Genomic DNA, 26926 nt, shown 5'->3' with positions numbered 1-26926 from the left:
AGTAATAAACTGAAAATTGGGGTGTGCAATATTATTTGGCCCCTTTAAGTTAATACTTTGTAGCGCCACCTTTTGCTGCGATTGCAGCTGCAAGTCGCTTGGGGTATGTCTCTATCAGTATTGCACATCGACAGACTGAAATTCTTGTCCATTCTTTCTTGCAAACAGCTCGAGCTCAGTGAGGTTGGATGGAGAGCGTTTGTAAACAGCAATTTTCAGCTCTTTCCACAGATTCTCGATTGGATTCAGGTCTGGACTTTGACTTGACCATTCTTACAGCTGGATATGTTTATTTGTGAACCAATCCATTGTAGATTTTGTTTTGTTTTGGATCATTGTCTTGTTGGAAGACAAATCTCCGTCCCAGTCTAAGGTCTTTTGCAGACTCCAACAGGTTTTCTTCAAGAATGGTCCTGTTTTTGGCTCCATCCATCTTCCCATCAATTTTAACCACCTTCCCTGTCCCTACTAAAGCAAAGCAGGCCCAAACCATGATGCTGCCACCAACATGTTTCACAGTGGGGATGGTGTGTTCAGGGTGATGAGCTGTGTTGCTTTTATGCCAAACACAACGTTTGGCATTGTGCCCAAAAAGTTTGATTATGGTTTCATCTGACCAGAGCACCACCTTCTTCCACATGTTTAGTGTGTCTCCCAGGTGGCTTGTGGCAAACTTTAAACAACAATTTTTATGGATATCATTGAGAAATGGCTTTCTGTTTGCCACTCTTCCATAAAGGCCAGATTTGTGCAGTGTACGACTGATTGTTGTCCTTTGGACATACTCTCCCACCTCAGCTGTAGATCTCTGCAGTTCATGCAGAGTGATCATGGGCCTCTTACCTGCATCTCTGATCAGTCTTCTCCTTGTTTGAGATGAAAGTTTAGAGGGACGGCCAGGTCTTGGTAGATTTGCAGATGTATGATACTCCTTCCAGTTCAATATGATCACCTGTACAGTGCTCCTTGGGATGTTTAAAGTTTTGGAAATCTTTTTGTAACCAAATTCGGTTTTAAAGTTCTCCACAACAGTATCACGGACCTGCCTGTTGTGTTCCTTGGTCTTCATGATGCTCTCTGTGCTTTAAACAGAACACTGAGACTATCACAGAGCAGGTGCATTTATACGGAGACTTGATTACACACAGGTGGCTTATATTTATCATTATCAGTCATTTAGGACAACATTGGATCATTCAGAGATCCTCAATGAACTTCTGGAGTGAGTTTGCTGCACTGAAAGTAAAGGGGCAGAATAATATTGCACGCCCCACTTTTCAGTTTATTATTTTTTAAAAAAGTTTAAAATAAGCAATAAATTTCGTTCAACTTCGCAATTGTGTCCCACTTGTTGATTTTTCACCATTACATTTTTTTATCTTTATGTTTGAAGCTTGAAATGTGGGAAAAGTTTGAAAAATTGGCGTGGGTTTGGGGCTCTTTTGCATTGATCAATACAATGGCTAAACATCTCTTATATTCCTATTATTCATAGCAGTTATGCATATTCCATTTTCATGTTTTTCATTTTTTCAGATAGTCCATTGTATTTTTCAGTCTAGTATTCCCTTAGCAGTTTTGCCTTTCATCATTTCCATATACATTTTGATAAGTGTGCAACTCTTTATCCTATTGTATAGTTATGATTTTTGAGTTTTGTACCTTGTTCACACCATTGGCATTCCAGACGTACATTCTTTTAGATTAAAACATTGGTAGTAGGTGGAGGTAGAAGTATTCATGTCCCTTTTTAACCAGTGGATCATAAAAGCCATGATTGATTAAAAGAGGTAATCAGAAGAGTGTTGTATTCGTCATCACGGATACACCGGTCTCCATCAGACTTTACAATGTTTACTGAACAATGGGCTTTCAGTGTTATTTGCCTCAATACTTGGACATTATACTGTACTTAGCGGATTCTGTCATTAAAATCAATTTAATATACTCTAAAATTTAAAATGAAGGTGAATCTCCTCAGTTATTGTTGTTCATATTGAACAGTGTGTCTGAATATTGAATTACTGTTCATCCCCTTTACCTCAGTGTTTAGAAGAAGCACCTTTGGCATCAATTACTATTGAGTATGTGTGGGAAGTTCTGTCAGCCTCGAATATCGAAATAATCCTTTTTTTTTCTTATTCATTGTCAAAACTGTTTTGACTTTTCAGCTTTGGCTTTGGTTTGCCTAGGTGGGGAGTGTTCAGCTTCATGTACTTGCTTTCTTATTCAGGCGCTATTATTTGGTCTTGTCCCAAGTTCTCTTGCAGACTATGGAGGCATTTCCTGAAGAATTTAGCATTTTTTTTATTTTTTATTTATTTATTTTTTTACAGTATTTGTTCAGATGCTGCTGCCACTTTTACTTTATGGTGTGGACTTAAACAGCCAAATATTTTATTTGGTATTGTCAAAAAGCAAAAGCAATTTTTTTTTCCATCGGAGCAGAGGGCTCTATTTGATTTATACTGAATCTATCAGCAGGTTTTTACTATTTTATCTGAAAGCAGAGTGTTGTAGAAGCAGAGACCCTGATTCCAGAGATGTCACTCTGCACATTGCTGTATTTTCAATACATTTAGTGATAATGGATGCAGTAGACAATAGGGATCCTTTACTGTATAAAAGGTTTATTCTCACTTAGATAAAACTTTAACATTTAATTGTTATATTAAACGTTCCAAAGGGAAAACTGGTCATATTACATATAAATAAAAATACATGCAACAGACCTACGCGTTTTGGCCTTAACCCTTACTTATGGTCTGGGTTAAGATTGTAAAATATTTCATTTATATAGCTATTGAAAAAAAGCGTTTTGGGAGAAACCAATCATGAAACCAGACATTAAAATCAATTCCATAAAAATATTATGTTACAACTGAACTCTAACACTCTCACGGGGATGCACAAACCAGGGGAGATATAAACCCAGAAATCCACAGGTCGCAAAACAGGCTAGCACTTGCCCTAGAAAACCAGGTTGGACAAAAAAATACCAAATGAACGAGTGAAAATAATCCCATTTTATTTAAAAATTTAAATCATTATTATGTATATTAAAAGACTAATTTTACATCTATAAACATGATTCGTCAAAATGATTTTCATGTTTGATTATTTTAAAATTATAAACATGATTCTTTTAATATACATAATTAAATTTAGATTATTTTTACTCATTCATTTTGAATTTATTGTCCAAAATTGTTTGTTGCTTACCATATATACTAGAGTATAAGCCGAGGCACAATTTTACTACAAAAATACGGGAATACTTATTGACTCAAGTATAAACCTAGGGAGGCAAATGCAGTAGCTACTGGTAAATTATAAAAATAGATACCAATAAAATGTAATGTGCCACATCCTTGTGCCCTGTACTAATGTGCCCATATTATCCTTTGTACTAATGTGCCCATATTGTCTCCCATAGTAATGTGCTCACATTGCCCCCTGTAGTAATGTGCTTATATTGTCCTCTGTAGTGACGTGCCTATATTGTCCCCTGTAGTAACATGCCCATATTGTCCCCTGTAGTAACGTGCCCATATTGTCCCCTGTAGTAACGTGCCCATATTGTCCTCTGTAGTAACGTGCCCATATTATTCTCTGTTGTAACGTGCCCATATTGTCCCCTGTAGTAATGTTCCCATATTGTCCCCTGTAGTAATGTGCCCATATTGTCCCCTGTAGTAATGTCCCCATATTGTCCCCTGTAGTAATGTCCCCATATTGTCCCCTGTAGTAATGTGCCCATGTAGTACCCCTGAAGCCATCAGGGTGCTACAAGGTTCTGCATCCTCACAAGGATGCAGGGCCTACCCCCTAGGGCCCCGGAGACCAGTGTCGGTAACACCAAAAACCCCAGTTAATCCCAGTTTTTCCCCAACAATCCCGCATACAATGGTGCAAAGCTAGGGTCAGACCAATGGATGGCCGCCTAGAGGTGGAGCTGGTTGACCAGGTGGGAGGGGCAGACTGAGGAGAGTAATGAGGACTGAGCAGAGAGTCGAGGGGTGAAGGTGGACGTGAGGAGATGGTCTGATGCAGGGTTAACAGTAACCTGGTACCTAGGAGAGTAGTTGCCAGTGGAGTACTCCCAGAACTAAGCACTGACTGGGTACAGGACCGTAGGACAGGAAAGAGCTCCAAGCCAACCTGCACAGCAAGGAGACCATCAAGGACCTCGCTGACCCTAAAAATCCGAAGACTTAGTAGCAAAGGGAGAACTAGGAACAGGACCAGAGACTCCAACCCTACAGGGTTCACGCTACCGTCAGGCGGACAGAAGTGGACAAACCACCGAACGGGGACCCCCAGTTGCTCTACACCACGGAGACACATTTACCAGAGACAGGTTCAGGGGAAGAAGGTACCAGATTACTACACTGGAACTGGGATGAAGGGGATCTGGAGGTGACACCAGCCGGCCTCGGGTAACCAGCTACCACGAAGCAGCAGTGAGTAAAGACCAGTTTCACCAAACTTCTGTATGGACTACCTTCTTCCGATGCCAGTCACGTCACCCATCCTCTGGGGCCTGGCCCTGCTTGCGGAGGGCCTACCATCCAGGCTGCAATTAACACTAGCCCCAGTAGTGAAATTCTCCAGTGGCAGCTCCATCTATATAGCCGTAACACCGCAAGTGGCGTCACGTATAAACAATAATCTAACCCCTTGTAAATACACCCCCATTTCAAAAAGAGCCCAGGGCACAGAGCCAGGCAACGGCCACCATAGTAACATTCCCAAGATACACACTGCCCGGGACAGAGTACCCTATATCCCTGGGTGCGACAACCATATTGTCCTCTGTAGTAGTGTCCATATTGTCCCCTGTAGTATTATGCCGATATTGTCCTCTGTAGTAATGTGCCCATTCTGAACCTTGCTAACATCTACAATAGAGAAAACAAGGATTTTGTCAAAGCTACACCAAGACGTCCAGTAAGTGAAACGTCACTGGAATCAGGCTTTCTGCTACTACGTCATGCTGCTCCCAGATTACATTTCAAAAATCTGTTGACAAATTCCCCGTTAATGGTTTCACGCATGCTATTTTGGCAAACAGGCCAATATATATATCGTTTTCAGCAGTTGATTTGACGTTACCACCTTCCCAAGTTCTAAGAGCATTTGTAATAGGACGTTCTGCTGTTGTGACTTGGATTTAGTTTGATATAACACATACCACATACTGTCAATGATTTTGCAGGTCACAGCAGCGGAGCTTCCTATTTCACATTCTCACAGGCACCTGACTACCTTTACCTTACTTTAACAATAGCTATTAATGTGCTGTATTGATTGCCTGACAAAGCTAATGCGCATTTAGAAGCTTATTCATAATGACATTTTCTTTGTTTTTTCTATTCAGAGGACCCCTTTTAAGCAGATGCTAACATTACTTTATCAATCATAGGTACTTAGCCAATACATCATTCTCAGGACAAACTGGTCAAGTCTATCTAATGAATAATAACCTAATCCATACTGATCACCATTACAAAATATGGAGCCTAGTATGTGACTCTTTAGGAGATCCCACCTGGGTAACTGTGGGTGGGTGGCATGAAGGGAAAATGGAAGTGGAAGAAGGTATGTGGCAAAATCGTATACAAAAACGGGAACCATCACCAGTGGTAACACAACGCATAAAGCTCCGAGTGGTAACCCTTGTGGAGCATCCCTTTGTTTTCACTCGAGATGTGGATGCTGATGGCAGTTGTCCAGCTGGACAGATGTGCCTGGACCCTCACACAAATAATTCTGCCATATTAAATGTACTATTTGAAGAGCTCAACTCACCAAATGGTTCGGTGCCACTAGATTACAAAACTTGCTGTTATGGCTATTGCATAGATTTATTAGAAAAGTTATCTGAAGATCTTGGATTTGACTTTGAGCTGTACATTGTTGGAGATGGAAAATATGGAGCACGAATAGGCAACCGCTGGACAGGACTAGTTGGAGACTTGTTAAGCGGAGCAGCTCACATGGCTGTTTCATCCTTCAGCATAAACTCTGCACGAAGCACTGTTATAGACTTCACTAGCCCGTTCTACTCTACCAGCCTTGGCATTTTGGTTCGCATGCGAGACACTGCCTCTCCGATTGGAGCTTTCATGTGGCCTCTACACTGGTCCATGTGGGTTGGTATATTTGTGGCCTTGCATCTAACTGCATTATTTCTTACATTCTACGAATGGAAGAGTCCTTTTGGTATGACTCCACATGGACGTAACCGGATTAAAGTTTTCTCATACTCTTCAGCACTAAACCTATGCTACGCCATTCTGTTTGGAAGGACGGTATCAAGTAAAACTCCAAAATGCTGCACAGGAAGAGTTCTCATGAACCTGTGGGCTATTTTCTGTCTACTAGTGCTATCCAGCTACACTGCAAACCTTGCTGCAGTAATGGTGGGGGATAAGACTTTTGAAGCCTTGTCAGGAATCCATGATCCAAAGGTGGGTAAATCTCTGCAGAATATGTATTATTGTTGAAATTTTGGATTTCTACCTCTGGTACATTAATTTTAGCTTATTTATTATTTACTCCATAGTGAAGACCTTAGAAATTATGAAATGCCAATTAATATTCATGAGATATGTTTGCTTGATGTTCAAGGACAAAAGCCTGTGATGGGGAAACCTAAAGGTCTTCTCTGTCAAGTTAAGTGTTGTTATAGAGGAAATAAATGGATTTAAATAAGCAATTATTAAAATATATGCGTATTAATGGGTTTGAATGTCCATGGCAAAGGCAGAAATTAAAGTTTAAGTAAGAAGTGAAAAATACAGACTACACAAGTATACAACACAGGAAAGTAAACATGGTGGAATTGCTGCGAATTGTCTATCCACTGAAGTTAGGTATCAGAAAGATAGCAGTAATTTGTGATTCAACTTAGGGGGGTGGTGTGAAACTAAATACCTATTTAATGTCATGATCTCACGTCTTTTCTAATACACTTTAATTAAAAAGTCCCTACCACACCTGGACTGTGAACTGCTTTATTTTTTGTTCACTACTTTCTCTTTGACGCTTTGTTTGAGAATCCCAGGGCATGCTAAGCCTGGCCGGACATCACTGATGACTGCTTCCTCTGCCTGTCATGAAAATTCGAAAAAAACAAGGATAAAAAGTGGAAAAACGTGTGCGCTGCTGTGCCAATAGAGAGTTAATCTAATATATAGATGAATGTGTGTGTATGTGTGTATGTGTGTATGTGTGTGGGTGTGGGTGTGGGTGTGTGTGTGTGTGTGTGTGTGTGTATGTGTGTGTGTGGGTGTGTGTGTGTGTGTATGTCCAGGATTGGCATCTGCATCGTCGCAGCTACAGCCACAAAATTTTGCACACTCACACGTCTGGACCACGAGAGCATCATAGGCTATGTTTTGAGGGTAAATTTTAACCCCGCGCTTTACAGTTATTCGCCAAAAAACCTGCCTCCATTAAAGCGAATGGAGCTGGGAGCCACAGTGCAGCCAGAACTTAAGAAGAATGTGCAGCCATGCCCTTATATGGAATGTTGGCGTGTCACAATGCAGCCAGGGAAAGAGGCAGACACAGACAGGGTAAGAAAGAGACAAAGAGATAGACTGACGGGGAAAGAGACAGACAGGGAAAGAGAGAGACCGGTTAAGAGACAGACACAGACAGGTAAAGAGACAGACATATAGGGTAAGAGACAGACACAAAGAGACAGACTGACAGGGAAAAAGACACACAGACAAAGAGAGACAAACACAGGGAAACAGACAGGGAAAGAAAGGGAAAGAGACAGACAGGATAAGAGACAGAGGGAAAGAGGGAAAGAGACAGACAGGGAAAGAGAGGGAAAGATACAGGGAAAGAGAGGGAAAAAAACAGACAGGGAAAGAGATTGAGACAGTCGGAAAAATAGACAGACAGTCAGAGACAGACAGGGAAAGAGACAGACAAAGAGATAGAGAGAGACAGAGAGATATACACAGAGGGGAAGACAGACAGAGAATGGGTGAGAAACAGAGACAGTTACTATCCCGGGCGTTAATACATTCTATTTATACATTCTATCCCGGGAATTTTAATACATTCTATTTTGTTAACCGTTATTAACCCGGGCGAAGGCGGGTAGTACAGCTAGTTCCAAATAAGAGCAATGCAGGGTGGTTTATTCTACGCGTTTTGGAGATAACCCCTCTCCATCAGAAAATCCACCAAAAATCTTTTTGGTGAATTTCCTAATGGAGAGGGGTTATCTTTGAAACGCGTAGAATAAACCACCCTGCATTGCTCTTATTTGAAATTAACTCTTTATTGGCACAGCAGCGCGGACGTTTTTCCACTTTTTATCCTTGTTTTTTTTCTTATTTTTGGCCTTGGCACATGGAGTCTGCAGCAGCTGATACATGCTTTAATACTGGTTGTGTGTCACACAACCATCTCAGGTGAGTGGTTTCCATTAACCCTTACTGTTGTTATCCTGGTAAGACCCTATATGCGCTTTTTATATCCACAGGATTTTTTACCTCATGACATTTTGTTTGACTATCCCAGAATGCACTGAAATTCTCAAATTAAGCGTCATCAAAGAGGAAGTAGTGGTGTAAAGAAATAAAAAAAAAATTTGGATTAGTGATGTTACTGTAGTTACTTATTAAAGTATATTAGAAGACATTAGATTAAGGCATTAAATAGACATTTAAAATTTAAATATATTTTGGTACCACCTTTTTAATGTTAATTAAAAGTAAAAGAAATGCAAAGTTGACCAAATGCCATATTTCTATATTAATGATCTGTTTATCTTTGCAGCTTCATCATCCTTCTCAGGGTTTCCGCTTTGGCACAGTTTGGGAGAGCAGTGCAGAGCAGTACATTAAAAAAAGTTTCCCTGAAATCCACAACTATATGCGAAGGTTCAGCGTGCCAGCCACATCAGACGGAGTCCACATGTTAAAGTGAGGAGGCATTTCAGTGACAGGGTGGGCACAACTGTTAGATAATTTAACATGACATTTGGGGAATACATTTTTTCAAGCTCTACATCCATAGTATAGAAATAGTTAACAAAATTGGAAAACAGATTATAAAATACTCCACTAGTCTAATTTGGTTGTCCAGAGCATACCATAAGCACCCTCCGCAAAAGTCAGGAAGGACCAACAGCTGATGAAATCATTATACATGTAACAGTCAGCATGGAGATCTACTGCGAAGGCTCTGATCACTTGAAAAGAAGTCATGCCGTATTAATTAAAGGGAACCTGTCAGCACAGGTTTGTATTGTAATGTAAGACATAGCTGTTATTGCACTCTGATACCGAATAAATTGATAACTTTGAAAAAAATCCACTTTATTCTTCTTTCATCACATTTGATGTTTGGCTGCTAATTAGATTTCGATGCACATGGGCCAGGCTGTACACTGGGACTTCTCCTCCCTGTCTGTGATTCCACAGCCCCTAGACCAGTGGTTCCCAAACTCCAGTCCTTACGGCTCCCAACAGGTCATGTTTTCAGGATTTCCTTAATATAGCACAGGTGATTCCTTGATAATGATTCCATCACCTGTTCAATAGTAAGGAAATCCTGAAAACAAGACTTATTGGGGGCCATGAGAACTGGAGTTTGGGAAACACTGCCCTAGACTTTACCCTGGTCCGTGAAGACCTGCCTCCTGTGTATGGACTCTCAGCAGAGACCTGTCATCATGGATCAAAGGCAGGCAGAGAATTACAGACAGGGAGGAGACCCAGTGTACAGTCCCCTGTGGACCAAAATCTAGTTAGCAGAAACGTCAAATGTGATTAAAGAACAAACGCCAGGTTTCTTTACAAAAGGTAGCAATTTAATCAGTGTTACATCATAATTACAACTATGTTTTTATTTCACGTTACAAAATTTTGTAGACAGATTTTGTTTATAAGTAATCTGTAGGAGGAAATTTACGTAAGATAAATGTTTCGCTCCAATACTTGTATAAAGGTAGAGCTTAATTGTAAAATTATTGCTGTCTGCAGCCACCACTAGGGCTTATTAAGTATACCATATATTATTATTGAATTTATTTTAATGTAAAAATACATTCAACAGTGAAATTGCCACAGAAGAAAGTCAAGAAATTACGGAAATCATGAGATCGATAGACATGTTAATGATTTGCAAATAATGAAAAAATGGAAATAAAATTTTCAAAACATCTAAATTAATTCAGTACGGAGTATGAGAGAGCCACATACAGAAATACATGCACTTTCACACCTTTGCATGTTATCAATGGGTTATTAAAAGTTGTCTGGGGAATGCTTTAACACTTTGAATGCACTTAAGCACACAAATCAAGATCCGCTGCTGGCAGCTATATTTGCAATTGCCGATCAATGATATGCTGGATGGGAGACAAGAAAGGAAATGCTGCAGGCCATAACAAGTTTAGGTCACACAGTCTACTCAAAGTAGCACAAGCAACATGCTGCCTGGCACTCTCGTATTGAATATTGAAAAAAAAAACTGTTACTGGAATACTTTTTAGGAATGGTCATACCATTGGTTCCAAAATCAATCCATTCTGTATTGCAAATAAAATTTGATGTTGCATACCCAGTATAAGGTGTCAAATAGTGTCTATGTAACGGTGCCCGGGGCAGTAGTCATGGGCAGGGGCTTCATTCACCCCGGTATGCTACAGACAAGGGGGTTTGAGTGTGTGCAAGCTTTACCTTGTTGCAGCGGTTCATCTCTGCCACAAGCCAGCTTCTCATTGTCCAGTTCACACTGTGTGGTTCCGTCTTTAGGGTTATTAAAGATGAGTCCACAATTGTTATAAACTGAATGTAATTTACTTGTAACAGGTTTTCAACACTGTTTCACTTCTCATGCGACAGGTTTCTCACAAGGCATTAACATTTCAATACTGACCGGCTCTTCCGTTACGGCTGCAGACAGGTTGACAGCGGCTGCCATGGTGGGTAGGCACGGTTGGCACATTGCGGTCCCCTGGGTATCTAACCACACAGGTTAATGTATATTGCTGTGATTAGATTACCCTAGACGGCTATGATACTTTTTCGTGATCACTCATTGAGTCGATTTCCCCCAGTGTCAGTGACCATTAGTCCACACTGACCTGCCACTGTTCACACTAGCCTCTTGGATGTGGGGGGGCCCTCTCTTGTCCCTCAATTGCTCCAAGGAGCTTAAACTGCATTCCGGTCCCAGTCACCTTTACTTCCTCTTGCCCATTATTTCTGCCTTGGCTTGTTTTTTTCCACACCACACTACTAACTGAACTTTAACGCTGCCTCTAGCTGAGCTCCCTAAAATCAGGAAATAACCTAAACGATATCCTCTTCACTGTGGGCTGGCTTCTTTAGTTATCTCAAACAGCACTGTCACTATACCTGAGATTTAAGCTTTATCTTCCAACTAGGGAACCTTGAACTTGTGACATCTAATGGGTGCCAGTACTACTGCACCCTTAACCACACACGGGGAACTTACACATCTTATTGTCACCATTAGTGATGAGCGAAGTCACAGGTATCCAGGATCAGTGGGACTAACCGAACTTCAAAAAAAAAAAAAACAAAAGAGATCCTGCCCGGAATTTAGACGCCAGTCCCCATATAAGTCTATTGGGACCAGAATTCGGCAATTAAAAATGGTAGTAGAAGGGATAGGGAGATAGGAGCAGGCGCTCTCTACTTACTGAGGCTCTGGAGCTGCTGTAACTGCTCCTGAGGCTGCCTATTAACTTCCGGGGCCACTCATTAGGCTCATGCATATGCCTTCTTTCCCCGCCCACCGGTGCCTGTGATTGGTTGCAGTTACATGCACCCCCAACCTGAATGACCGTACCTGATTGCTAACAATTACAGGGGCTATGTGCGTCTATCATACAGTAAAAATAAAAAAATTGGCATAGGGTCCCCCCATATTATGATACCCAGCACAAATAAAGTCCTCGGATACAGGCTGCAGTTCCTAGCCATGCTCTTACATTGGCTATGTATCAAAATAAGAAGGACCACATGCCTTTTTTCACTAATTTAAGTAAATAAAAAAAAAAACACAAACCTGCATCATACTGCATGCACAAGTGATGCGTTTTTTTTACCAGGAGGTGTAGATTAGGTGCAGGAATATAATGTAAAAATTTCAGCACCAAATCTGCATCTCTTAGAAAAAAAACGCAGTTTTCTGCCAGGAGATGCAGGTGTTTGAATTCGGTGAGAGATCTTTCAGGTCACATGGGGTCAGGACCTGGGAACCTCCAGCTGTGACCACAACTAACCTGAGTGACGTCCCCGCTGATCGCGGCTCAGTCTCCGCTTGAACCTCACAGCGTTCGGTCATGTTCCATTATCATGCACTGTGCCTTCAGTAAAGTAGCAGAGCTAGAATCATTGTGAAACCTCACGTGGATTACGTTGGACCTGCAGGGGTGTTTTTGGGGTTAATAAAGTGGTGAAAGAGGCTGTTTTTTTGTCTGTTTAAAAATAAAGGATTTTTTCAGAGTTAGGTGTTTATTTACTTTCCCTTACAGATTACAATGGTGGGGTCTCACAGCTCACAGACACCTGTCATTAGAAATCTAGGTCTTAGTGGTAGCTGTGGGCTGTGATTAACCTCCCATTACCCTGTTTGCCACCACACCAGGTCAATCAGGAAGAGCCGGGTAAAGGGCTGCATTTGTGGCATTTAATGCTGGGCAGCTGTAGGCTGCTATTTTTAGACTGGGGGCCTCCCAATAACCATGGGTCTACCCAGCCTTTTTTTTTTTTTTTAGAAAGCCACATGCGCTACCTCTTATTTTGATACACAAAGAAGATAAGTGCATGGGGGTGAGGGCTGCACCCTATAGTCATATGCTTTATCTGTGCTGTGCATCAAAATATGGAGGGGACCCTACACCAATTTTTTTATTTTTACTGTATGATATAGACCTGCAGACCGGGTCTATGATTGGAAGAGTCAGACAGGCTGTCACTCAGGGTGGGGGTGCATCTGACTGCCACCAATTACAGACACTGATAAGGGGGGAAAGCAGTGCATATGCATGAGCCTAATACATGACCTGGAAGTGAATGGCCAGCCTCAGGAGCAGTTACAGCCGTGCCGGAGGCTTGGTAAGTATAGCGTTGCTTGCTTTATTATTTTTTTTTCTTTATTTTTTCTTTTTTTGCATTAACTGAGTGCCGGACTGGGATAATTATCCCGAGTTCCCTGAGAACTCCAGGCCTGACACCTGGATACTTTTGAAACCAAGCGGATCCAGACTTTCACAGTCTGGGTCTGCCCACAACTAGTCACTACACATATATAAATACACAGTATACAGTCTCATAAAAACAAATTTTGTCTTAAGTGGGTTGCAGGTCACCTATCACTCTCCTACATCTACAAAAATCATCTGAAGGTGTTTATATGACACAGAGCTATGAGCCATATTTTAAGCTACAGTTATTCCAGTGACCTCACGCCAAAATCTGAAAAACTACCATAGTGCAGAGCCATCATGCCATATTTGCAAGATGGCATTGAAAGTTATAATGCATGTTTATTTTCTAAAGCAATGAGTCCTGCTTTTGTGTTAGATGCAATGAGAATCAGAGATTGCTCTGGACACCACATGGGGGACGCAATGAAGAGGCCTTCATGATGGATTATGAAAGTGTCCCAGGAGCTGTTTTTAACACAATGCCAGGCTTCATGTTGTTCTTGCTACTGTGAGCCCTGCCTTGCCTAAATGTGATACCATGGCTTGCAACATTTCCAGAGTGGACTACCACTGGGTGCAAGTCTCCTCCCATCAGGCACATATCTATTGATAACCAAATTAGGGGTGGGGAACCTTTTTTCAGCCGGGAGCCATTTGGAAATTTCTACCAACCTTCAGGGGCTGCACAAAAGAGGAGACACTGGGGGCACATATATCACATAGGAGCCACTGGGACTGCTGTATAATCACAGAAGACACTGGGGGCACATACATCACACAAGGGGCTTGGGACATGTATATGCTCCCAGTCCCTCCTGTGATGTATGTGCCCCCAGCCTTCCTGTGATGTATGTGCCCCCAGCTCCTCTTATGATGTATATGCCCCCAGCCCCTCTTGTGATGTATGTGCCCCCAGCCCCTCCTGTGATGTATGTGCCCCCAGCCCCTCCTGTGATGTATGTGCCCCCAGCCCCTCCTGTGATGTATATGCCCCCCGCCCCTCCTGTGATGTATAATTCACAGGAGATGCTGAGGACATGCACATCACAAGAGGGGCTGGGGCGCAGGCACCACACAAGAGGGGCTGGGGCGCAGGCACCACACAAGAGGGGCTGGGGCGCAGGCACCACACAAGAGGGGCTGGGGCGCAGGCACCACACAAGAGGGGCTGAGACGCAGGCACCACACAAGAGGGGCTTGGGCGCAGGCACCACACAAGAGGGGCTTGGGCACAGGCACCACACAAGAGGGCCTGGGGCGCAGGCACCACACGAGGGGCTGGGGCGCAGGCACCACTGGGGGGGCACAGATATCACTTGTGGAGCCCTGACATCAGTGGGGGGGAGGAGGGACACACAAACCTGGGGTGATACACAGCATTGGGGGGCACACAGCACTTAGGGGAATGGGGCCACAAAGCACTGGACAGGGCACACATCAGCAGAGGGCTGGCGCTGGACACACAGCAGCGTCGGACTCCCAGCACCGGAGAACAGGCACCGGACACGCAGCTCCGAGGACCGGGGGCGGTCACGCAGCTCCGGGGGGCGGGCACGCAGCTCCAAGGGCCGAGAGGCGGGCACGCAGCTTCGGGGGGCGGGCAACACAGAGCACTAAACCCGCCCACACAATAAGTCCTCTCTCGCTGGCACTGGCCAGCGGGAGAACGCATTGGTAAGCACAGCAGCACATGTGCGGATTTAAAGGGCCGGCGGCCCACAAGATGGCGGTTGCGGCTCAAGCACTGCCGCCCCTGGGAATCTGCCCAGGGGCCGCATAAAAGGGCATGGCGGGCCGTATACGGCCGGCAGGCCGGAGGTTCCCCACCCCTGACCTAAATGATTAAAAACTAAATGATGATAAAAAAAAACTAAATAGAGCAGTTTAGAAAAATATTTTTTTCTATTTCAAACACAATAGAAGGTCAATTTTTTTTTTTTTTTTTTTTTTTTTAAAGGGAACCTGTTGGGTAATTTGTGTTCTAACCCAGTAGCAGGAAAATGTGTGGCCCAGAAACCCCTTCCTACCTATTCCTGTGTTGTAATATTGTGCAATGTCATGTATAAAATTTTTTTATTACTTATGTGTACCCTATGTAAATGAGCAGAGAGTCTAGTCCCCTGGGCGTCGCATCGCCCTGTGGACGTTTGCATGTTTTCCGTGGTATTACGCCCCTGTTGGCGTGATACCATGGATTTACATGAGCGACGTTCCGTTGCTCCTTGAGATCCCACGGCACTTAACATTCCTGCAGCCTTGTTATCCGGGTGCTGGCTTCTCATCTTCAGACGCACATTGCTCATGATCAGAAGGCTTCTGCGATTCCAGTCATGCGCAGTGCATGTCTGAAGACGAGAAGCAAGCACCCAGATAACAAGGCTGAGTACATGGTAAGTGTGCACATGTGGGATCTCAAGGAGCGATGGAACATTGCTCATGTAAATCCATGGTATCACACCTACATGGGCATGATACCACGGAAAACATCCACTGGACTAGAGCCTCTGCTCATTTACACAGGGTACACATAAGTAATAAAACATTTTTTTATACATTCATATTACACAATATTATAACACAGGGATGGGTAGGAAGGGGTTACTAGGCCACACATCACCCTGCTTGTAGGTCAAAACGCATATGGGACCTGACAGGTTCCCTGTAACCTTTCATGTACCAAATGTTCATTTCACAACTCTGCAGCAAGAATATTACAAATCGTTTTCCACTGTATATAAATGTACCTTAAGGCTATGTGCGCACTAGAAACTGACTTTCCTTAAGGAAAAACCGGACCCTCTGAAAGAAATCCTGCACCTGTAGTAAAAAACCACAACGAAATCCGCGTGCGGTTTCGGTGCCGATTTGGTGTGGAATTTCTGCGTTTTTTCTGCAGGTTGGTCCTTGCAGGTTTTTATTAATAATGACAAAACCGCAGGGACCTGCAGAAAAGAAGTGACATGCACATTAATTCCGCAGCGGAAAGTTCGTGGGTAAATCCGCAGGTATAAGAAAACAGTGTGCGCACAGCATTTTTTTATACCCATAGGTTTTGCTGGGGAAGGACTGCAGCAATGTTAGACACATTTTCTACAGCAAATCCGTGGTAATCCAAGGTAAAATCCGCAGTAAATCTGCAGCGTGCGCACAGGGCCTTAAACTTTACGTGGAGGTGCCTGAATTTAGCTAGAATTTTTTAACTTTGACTTTCTGTTCCTATGGAACTCTGGATCCTCTGCAAACATATTAATAGATGAATCTGGCACATAATTTTAGATCCATTGTTTTCAAGGGTGATCATTTAATTTCAAAATTTATATTAAATAAATTGCTTTAGTCACTTTTCATTAATCTAGGATTAGTGGGAAATACTGTACAAGAGACAGAGCAAAGTCTATGAAAATAACTAATAAGAGAACCGAAATGTCGGGGAAACTTTTCAGAGGAAGACGTAAATTAATTCTGTTTAAAAATAAAACACAATATGAACATTTTAATAAATCAGCAGATTTTCTTCCGTTATATTTGCTCAATCTTCTGCTTCAAATTATTTATAAAGTTCAGTTTTATGTTGGAAACTACAAGATCATCACCGTTTGGAAAGTTTTAAAAGGGCCTTTTGTATCCAAATGTGGAGGACCAAGTTCATGCGCAGCTCTGTGCTCTTGCATCACAGGCCAGTACAGGAGCCGTCTGCAGCTGGTGGACGTGGGCATTGTAAGGAGCTCTGCCATCTGTGTCCACCGGTGGATTTACTGCATTATAGAAATTGTACTGTATATTCTGGCAATACTATATGTTCTTCCATAAGGTATAGATTAAAGCATATTTGTATTTTGTAGGACTGACCCATCAACATTGAATGCTTTTATTATGGACAAAGCTTTGCTGGATTATGAGGTATCCATAGACTCAGACTGCAAGCTGCTGACTGTGGGAAAACCCTTTGCCATTGAAGGTAGAATTTAATTAATTTTTGAGTTGATTTAAAGCACTACTCGAGCATTTGTTTTTGGTCTTTTTTTATTTTTTTGTTTAAATTTGAGTTCCTCGTCCCTGGTCTTATACTCACCCTCTTCAATCTTAATATTTTTTGGCGTCACTCTAGTCCCGCTCTGCCTTCATGTGCTCATAACTTCTGCCTGGCCAGAAGTTAAGTCACAAGCTCTCAATACAACTCCATGAGAGCAAAAATGAGGCTCTCATAGACCTATGTTGAGTTGTGACCTTCGGCTTGCACCATGAAACACTGCAGCAGGCAGCAGGTTACAAACTGTAGAAGAACGATGGGAGCGATGTGGATAACAGATGAAGACAGTGGAAGGTGAGTATATTTAGATTGTGAGCATCACGTCGGTGGTGAAATAAAAGAAAATGCTGGTATGTTGATTTAAAAAAGTGGTATAAGATAAATTTGACATGTTTTTATTTCTACTCAGGTTACGGAATTGGTCTTCCACAAAACTCAGCCCTAACCTCTAATATATCTGAATTCATAAGTCGTTATAAGTCATCTGGATTCATGGACACGCTGCATGACAAGTGGTACAAAATGGTACCTTGTGGAAAACGGGTGTTTGCTGTGACAGAGGTAATCTATATAGAACTTTCAACAATCTGCTTAGTGCTATTTTTTTCTCAATTTTATGTGTTGGGTTTTCTGGCCATGTGAACTGACTAAAAAATCTAAAAAAAATAATATACCCATCTTCTACGTTTATAGTTAAAGGGTCAGCGGTCACCAGATTTTTGAGTTCTAAACCAAAAATAGCACCTGTGCTGCATTCCATAAAGGTGCATGTTGTCCCCTGACTCCCTCTTTAGACCTCCCAAATACTTCTATAAAAACTCCTGCCATGCATGTAAATGCTTGGGTCTGGTTATAGCATCATAGAATGGTAGAGTTGGAAGGGACCTCAAGGGCCATCAGGTCCAACCTCCTGTGAGTGCAGGCTTTCCTAAATCATCCCAGCTATATGTGTATCCAGCTTCCGCTTGCAGTTTTGCATTGATGGAGAGCTCCCCACCTCCCGTGGTAGCCTGTTCCACTCCCTGACTGCCCTCACTGTCACACAGTTTTTCCTAATGTCTAATCTGAATCTCCTTCCTTTAAGTTTCATCCCATTGCTTCTTGTACTTCCTTGTCCTAATGAGTATAGAGTAGTTTACTTTACACTATGACTGACTACATTTCAGATGGTCCGATGTTTGTCCTAGGTTATGGCTCCTGTCTCTCCTTTCGGCGCTGATTGCCATCCTCCATTGATGACTAACGTGGATGATGCCTCTGGCGCCATCCACATAGAACTACCACAATTTCAATTTTATGTTAAATATCTTAAAGGCACTTTACACACTGCGATATCGTTATCAATATCGTTAGCAAGTGTACCCGCCCCCGTCGTTTGTGCGTCACGGGCAAATCGCTACCCGTGGCGCACAACATCGCTTACACCCATCACACGGACTTACCTACGGCTTACTTACACAGCGACGCCGCTAGGCAGGTAAGTCCGTGTGATGGCTCCTAACGATATTGTGCACCACGGGCAGCGATTTGCCCGTGATGCACAAACGACGGGGGCGGGTACGCTCGCTAGCAATATCGCTGCGTGTAAAGCCCCCTTTAGTGGATCTGCGGTGTACTATATTGTTACAGCACTTACATTTATGAATACTACACGTAAAACTTCCTCTTATCTATGGGAAAAGGGAAATCTCATAAAACACTTTTTTTTGTCCTTCTGTTTATTTACTTGGAGCAATTACATTTTTTGTAGACTTATGCAGGCGTCACATGAGATGAGCTATCGAGCAATGCATCGTCGGGGTCACTGTTTTCGTGACGCACATCCGGCATCGCTTGCGACGTTGTTTCGTGTGACACCTCCGAGCGACGCAGAATCGCTCACAAATCGTGAGTCGTGTACTCGTCTCTTATTTTTAAAAAATTGTTAATTTTTAATGGCGCCGGTTGTTCATCGTATCCGAGGCAGCACACATCGCTCCGTGTGACACCCTGGGAACGATGAACACAGCTTACCTGCATCCCGCGGCTCCCGCCGGCAATGCGGAAGGAAGGAGGTGGGCGGGCTGTTTACATCCCGCTCATCTCTGCCCCTACGCTTCTATTGGCCGGCCCCTGTGTGACGTCGCTGTGACGCCGAACGTCCTCCCCCTTCAGGAAGAGGATGTTCGCCGCCCACAGCGAGGTCGCTCAGCAGGTAAGTACGTGTGACGGGGGTTTAACGAGTTTGTGTGCACGGGCAACTAATTGCCTGTGACGCACAAACGACGAGGACGGGTACGATCGCTCGTGCAATCGCACGATAGATCGTACCGTGTGAAGCCTGCATAAGACCTACAATACATAAGTGTGTTTGAGATAATATTGCTAAGAAGTGGATCATTCTTTAAAGTAGAATGTTTGTCCAAAATATTTGTAATACATTTATGATTCACACTATTCACGGTTTGGTTTTGAAATTAATTTTGTTGAACTTTTTTTGTGATAGTTATTATTCATCTCACACAAAAAAAATACACATCCAGTTCACCATATCGAAGAGGTCCAGAATGTATTACGTTGTCCACAAGGAAACACCATGGTCCTGGCTACAAAAATTCCAAAAGAGAAAAGAACATCCAGTAGACAGGGATAATTAAAAATCCCTCTTTATTTAAGTACAAATGAATAAGCCATAACAACATTTGTCGAAACGCTTTGGAACTTTTACCCCGTGTAATTGTGACGCCCTGGCAAAACCAGGTAGTCACAGATGACTGTACCCCCCACCAAGGGTACAGGAATCACCTCCTCCTTGGGAATTAACACCACACATCCCACACATAGGAAAACCAGCCCCAAATTCTAGTCGCCCCCCCCATGACAGCTAGGACACACCAGTGGGCAGGACCAGGTGGATTGGAACGCCCACCTAGGGGTCTTGAAGTGACAAGGGGTGGGAACCAGTCAGTTTAAAAGGAGTTTTCAGTTCAGTGCAGTCGGTGAGAGGAGCTGAAGTGCAGTGTGGTCAGGGTTGGAGCCCTTGGACCACGGGAGGACCAACTAGGTGGCAGATGGCATTGTAGGGCCACAGGCGATGGAGATCCGGTCACGGGAGACCTGAAGTGGACCGGGGCAGGGTTGTAGCCTGCCAGTACAGACATCGGGAATCCGGTCTGGAGGCCATACACAGGCGGGGTACCAGGACCCTAGGACGAGGCAAGCTTCAAGCCCCTTGTTAATTGACCTGTGGGACAAGGTTCCAGGCCTTGTTTCTGAGGAGAGGAGCCCAGATAGAGCAGACCGGCAGCCCAACGAGGGGGATAGGGTGTCCGCCAAGAACCCATTAAGATCCCACGGTTCACCAACGGCTCCCTCTGCGTACAAAGCTGCAGGGGAGCGGATTTCTCCCATTCCAGGCAGGTTTAATCAACACACAGCAAGACACACGTGCAGGAGGAAGGGCCCCTACCTTGCCAACCCGTGTGTGGGACCAGCACAACCCTCCAGAGGCAACCGGCATCCGGCTTTGGTTTACAATACAGACTGTGTGAATCATTCCAAACTGTGAGTACACCGGTGTCATCCAGTCCAAGCTGACAACGGCGCCCCAGCACTCCTCCCTACCTGCACCTGGGCCCCGGGACTACACCTCCCCTACCCGTGGAGGTAATACCACCTTGCTGCCCCAACACCATCAGTCCCGGACGCCGGCCCCGAGAGGCAGCGGCAGTGCCACCATCCCATCACCGCAACCAACGGGTGGCGTGCACAGACAATCTCCCTTGTAAATACCCCCCCTTTTTCACTGTGTGCGAGGACGGGCGGTTGCACGAGCCCCAGGTCCGGTCACCACTCGAACCCAAAACACAATCCCAGATCCGAGCGCCACTCGAGCAGCCCCGTTGCCGCAGCGGAGGCGGCACCCATCCGCGACATAATCTGTAGGTGCTAATAATGTAGCGGTAATATTTTAATGGGTTAAATAAAGACGGATTTTTACTTATCCCTGCCTACTTTCCCCTGGATGTTCTGTTCACTTTTGGTATCTCACACTTCGTGATAAAGCACCAGCTGTGGATCTAGCTTGTTCTACCATTCTTAGTGGCTATCTTTTTGAGCAAAAATTATTTTTTAACATCACTTAGGGCAATATAGTCATTCATTTCTGTGAAGTTTTGTCTAATATATTTAAATGGGTGAATGGAAATATTTGTTTTCCATTCATAGTGTGCACTTCCATAATTTAAATAGCTATTAGAATCGACTTTTTCGAAATCCCTCCTGTATTAAAAACAATATCCAAACATTCAATTTGTGTACAGGACACTGTATGCTAAAAAGACAGGCCCTAATTATTGTTATTTAGGTGATTTAAAAATGCTTTAGATCTTTGTTTTGATTGTCCCAAATAAAAAATAGGTGATCTATAAATTTTCTATAGAAGACAATATACTTAGACTAAAATTTTTTAAAAATGAAATTTTCCTCAACATGACAGACATAAAGGTTAGCAAAACTAGGAGTGACTTGCCCATTGCGGTCCAAAATGTTTGTTTATAAATGTTAACTTGAAAAATATTGAGTATGGATATATTGTATTGCATCTAAGTTGTGTATATGTAATGACCAGCACTATTGATACCCTTTATAGTGGGTATAGTGGCTTTATGGTGGGTAGGATTAAAGGAGGATTTGGGTTGAAAGATTGGATTAATAATCATACTACAAGATTCATCAATTGAATTAGTAACCTTAGTATTATTTCTTTGTAGTGATGAGCGAATATATTCGGCACTATGTTACTCGCACAAATATTAAGGTAATCAGGATATTTGTCGAGTATTCACCTCTTGAGGTTCAAATCCCCTCTGCACATGTTTGGCACCTGATTTTCAGACATTAAACATGCAGGGATTGCCTGCCAATCACAGTAATGATGTAGCCATTTTGCTACTAGTATTACTGTGATTGGAAGTAGCAGAAAAAAAAATTACTTTCTGTCCAGTGCCTATTTGTGATTTCACCAGCACAAGTAAAGTTGACAGCTGGGGACTAGTACTGTCAGACTGGGAAGATCGATGGTAATGGGGCCATCCCCAGTCTAAAAATAGCAGCCTGCAGCCGCCCCTCAATTGATGCATCCATTAGATATGCCTTTTGTGACGTTTTACTTAGCTCATGACAATTTCGCTGGTGCAGTGGCGCCGGGTTGTTAATGAAGGGTGTCTGAGCACCCCCCCACCCCCATTGTAAACTGTAAGGAAAAAGAAAAAAAACACATACACATTTATTTTACATAAAAAAATAAAACCCTCAAAAACACACCCTCTTTCACCAATTTAACAACCCCAAACACCTGCAAGTACTACGTAATCCACAAGAAGTCCCAGCTCTGCTACATCCGGAGGCCAGGGTGATCAATGATATTAGAATAAGTGAATGCTCACCGCTACCTCCGGGACACAGAGAGCTGCGAGAAGTCACCTCAGGTGATTTCAGTGCCGGACTGTCTGTGTGTAATGGCAGCAGCACAGTCTAGTAGCGCAGAGGCCCAGAAACCTTACAGGAGCGTTGAAGGTTCCTGGAGTTCCCAGCTGTTTGGACATCTGGAGGCTGTGAGCTCTGGTACTTCCACTCTAGTGATCTGCGCCTGCGCAGAATAAACATAAGGCCAATGCACATTGAAGGGTGAAATATGACAGTGAAATGTTAGCAATTGCATAAGCGTGAGATTTCAGGACCACAACAAAACGTCGTGATTGTCACGGGTGTGTCACTGTTGACAGACAACTCTGTGGTGTCCAGATGCAGAAGGTCACTGCGTTTGGTTTCACAAATTGCTCCTTGATATTTTATTCTTTCTTCTCTGGTGTGACTTGAGTTTCATGTACCTTCTCTGTAAAGTTAACTTTAGGACCCTGAGGACACCTTGGCAATTCAGCTGCTAATCCTTATCTCCATTCCCTGTGTCCATATATACCTGCATTTCCTCTTGGTTTGTTGCTGGTGATAGTTACTCCTATGCTGTCAAGATTGTAAGCAGTTGGCTTGGAATCTCCTATGGCGACACGTTGCTGTATTTATCCCAAAGTCATCATGGAGATAAGTTGTCCATTTGTATTTCCCTGTTGGTTTTCCCTGTGTGTTCTTTAGCACTTAGTGGGCTTGATTAGTCCTTAACCCGTCCAGTCACTTTCCAGGGTCCATTTCCGGTTCAATCAAGATCTAGGTATCCTGCGTGGCACATATGTGCGGAACCTATCTAAGAACATTAGGAGAGCCACGGGAAGGTTTTATAAGGGGTCACCATCTTCCCCTTCCCTCCCTTTTCGTTGTTTGCCTGTTATTCCCTAATGCCTAATGTGACACTGACAAGTCTGATGGAGGACAATTGCAGCCTCTTGTAGAAAATGTGTAAGAATTTTAACAAATTAAAGCTTCATTGACTTTAAAGGGGTTGTCCACTACTTGGACAACCCCTTCCCATTCCCCATGTGTGGCCCCATTAAAATAACAAAGCCTATACTCACCCTCGGTACCTGCGCAGTTCCAGCGATGTTGGAACTTGTGTTACAAGGGCTCATGTGACATAACACGAGAGCCCCACGCTCAATCAGTGCCAGTTTCTGGCACCTCTCCTTTGGACACAGGAGTAAGTAACAGGAAGTGAGCAGCAGCCACAGCACTCACATTCTGTTAACTACTTAACCTTCTGAAGGTGGGATGTGAGAAGCTGGCACTGGTTAGGTATGGGGCTTGGGTGTCATAACAATGTTGTGTGTGCGCTAGGAATGTGAGTTCCAACAAGACTGGAACCGCACCAACACTGGTGGCGAGTATAGGCTTTTTTTATTTTCATGGGGGAGCACATTTGGATTGTGTAAGTAGTGGACAACCCCTATAAAATCAATGAAGTATTATTTTATTAACAAAATTCTTACAATTTTTTTTTTTACAAGTAGCTGCAATTGTCCGCCATCAGACTTAACCACAGTCCTCTTTTGAAGCTTCCTGCTCCAACATGTGACTTTAAGGGCTCCCTCACCCACCCGAGTGTATAACCTGGACAAGTTCTATCTGATGTTTTATAGGATAGTCTGCAAACCAGTATTATTCTATGGGGCAGTGGAGGTCACTGAATGCAGTGTCTTTAACTATTAGGGGACATCTCCTGACTCCTTATACTGTCTATGGGTAGTATTTACATTTAGCTACTTAACACGATTGCCTCTCCCTTTCTACCATCCCCCTCTTGTGCAGATCCATATGAGAGAAATTGCATACTGTGAAGACTTTTATTCTGGACACAGAGCAACCCTCCTCCTTGTAGGTTGTGCAGATGGAGAGTCTCACACCATGCAACTCTCTCCTCTCAGTATCGAGTCTGTATCATCAGAACCAGTAGAAACATCAACAATATGAGAGGAAGGGGATCCTATCCAGCATCTTTTGATGAGGGCAGCTGAGCTTCTCCCTTTGTCTCCAAATGACTCGGGTACAGGCCCCCCTTCCTCTCCACTTAGTTTTGATGGTGACACTGTGCTCCTGTATTGGTAGTATGTCCGCCCCTGGTTTCAGATAGTAAGAGAATTATCTTGCCCACAGCTACCGCCCCACGCCATGTTATAGATCGAGAGAATGTTTCAGCTATTGGGGATTGGCCACAACAACCAGTTGTAGAGATAAGCAAACCCATGGACATTCGGTTCAGCTGGTTCAGCCGGATTTTAGTTAGTTCCGTTTGGGACCCAAACTTTACCTGAACCTCAATCGTAGTCACTAATTTGGCAGTTTGGGTCTCTGTCCACATGCAGCCAGCCATAAACCGAACACTTCAGTGGGAGGGTGCGCTGAATGCCAAGTGTACCCAAGCACAGCGATGCTCACACAAATGGTTTGCATACGTAAAGCACCAGATCTCCAAACCTGAACTGTTTCTTTTATTATAAACTGTGGTTGGTATGAACACTGCGCTAACCTCAGGTTTACGAATTTCTAATCTTAAGTTGTTGATATTCTTATGCTTCTCATTTAGAAGTGTGCAAATTCTTAAAACTGGTTGGATTCAAGACGTCTAGGTACTGAATTCTGCTCTCACTTTTGGTAGATGTGATCGACAGGCTATGGTCACTCCCTAAAATTCCTTATTCTCTGTAATTCTCTCCATGGTGCTGTAATGGGTGATAAAAAATACATAGTTAACGATAGTGTTTTTTCAGAGTCCATGACTGCACCCTTATATTCCTTCCCTTCACGCTGTTGGGTGTTGATTGAGATATATATATATGAGAATTTTCTGCAGTTCCAGTCTTACTCTACCCTGTCAATAGTCTGTTCCTCATTGAAGTCAAAGCCCTCTGCTATTGGTGTAGGATCAGTTAAATTCCTCTGAGTTAATAACATTTGTCTTGTGGCCTCTTATCCAAAAAATTCTCTCCATCATAACGGAATTATTCTAATGTTGATACTAAATTCTTAGCCATTAAATTAGCTCTAGAGGAATCGTAACATTGGTTTGAAGGAGCTAAGTATCTGGCAAACACCTATACAGACAATACAAGAATTCTGCCTTTATGCTGAATCACCAAGAAGCTCAATGGTCTTTTTCTTAGTTAAACTTTATCTCCTGCTACCATGCAACCAAGAAAAACCGAAAGGCTGATATTCTATCTAGCTCATTTGATCCATGAAACGCCTCTGTAGTTCTATGCATAAACTTACTACCTTCTTTTCTTCTTCTTGTTACTTCTTCCTCCAACTCCCCACTAGAGATGAGCAAACCTTTAAAATTTCAGTTCACCAAGCCTTGGCGAACAAACCCTATCTTCGCCAACCCTCTTTTGAACACCATTGGATTCAATGGGAGGGCAAACCTAAGACAGAGCAAACACCTTTAGGAGTGATTAAAAAGCTTCCAAAACAGCAAAAATTTGTTTTACAATGCAGCCCCAGTGTTTTGGCTTTCTAGACTATTGACATAAATATTGAGGTGGATAGGAGATAGGTATAAGGTTGGTGCTCCCACACCCCTGCCAGTACAGACAAAATACAACTTGGAGACCCATCTTAGACTCCTGATGTTTAAAAATACTTCTGGTAGCCAGCAAGACAGTGGCATCAATTGTCTCCCCACTTCCCCATAGTGTTTTTGCACAGCAGTGAGGAATGGTACAGGCAACACACAGGATGTGGCCTGGCATTTCCATTTTAAAAATCAAAATGTATATGAGTGACAGGATTAAGCTTCTTACTCCAGAACCCTGGCACTACAGGCAAAATACAATTTTGAAACCCTACTTGGAGTCTTGACATTTTCAAAATGTAAGGTCAGGCTTACAAGAAAAGACATCCATAACTCGTTCATCTTTATTGAAGTTATTTGGTCTACATTTTCAGGGGACAACCGGATGCACGTATCCGTCAGCACACTGCCAGCAGCGCTGATGACACATTCTAAGAACGCTGGCTGCTGGGCAGGCCAAAACTACCAAGGCATGACTGGTGAGCTCAGGCTACTTTTGCATCTTTGAAGACCAAAATGCAAAAAGGTCCAATCCTCCCCTTTATGGCATCGATATTTACCTGTAAATACTCCTGCACCATCCTCTCCAGTCCTTCACTATCTATCAGAGTTCTACTCTGTTTTGCTGGCACATGTGATTGTCTAAAAAACATCTGTGCCAAACCTCACTGAAATTGCTTCT

At 43.2% G+C, this 26926-nt stretch overlaps 1 protein-coding gene across 2 annotated transcripts in view; it reads left to right on the top strand.

The window, feature by feature from the left end:
• The window catches only part of GRIN3B (glutamate ionotropic receptor NMDA type subunit 3B), a 426090-nt gene that overhangs the window by 278977 nt on the left and 120187 nt on the right, over nt 1-26926 (top strand). For both annotated transcript variants that reach the window (XM_075314677.1, XM_075314668.1), the window contains exons 3-6: nt 5426-6473; nt 8806-8951; nt 17056-17171; nt 17653-17804. In XM_075314677.1, the coding sequence (XP_075170792.1) occupies nt 5426-6473; nt 8806-8951; nt 17056-17171; nt 17653-17804 (1462 nt within the window). The remainder of the gene's footprint in view (nt 1-5425; nt 6474-8805; nt 8952-17055; nt 17172-17652; nt 17805-26926) is intronic.

The sequence above is a fragment of the Anomaloglossus baeobatrachus genome, chromosome 1 (genome assembly GCF_048569485.1).
Source record: "Anomaloglossus baeobatrachus isolate aAnoBae1 chromosome 1, aAnoBae1.hap1, whole genome shotgun sequence".
In the NCBI taxonomy this organism is placed as follows: Eukaryota; Metazoa; Chordata; class Amphibia; order Anura; family Aromobatidae; genus Anomaloglossus; species Anomaloglossus baeobatrachus.
This window is presented reverse-complemented; position numbering and strand designations above follow the sequence as displayed.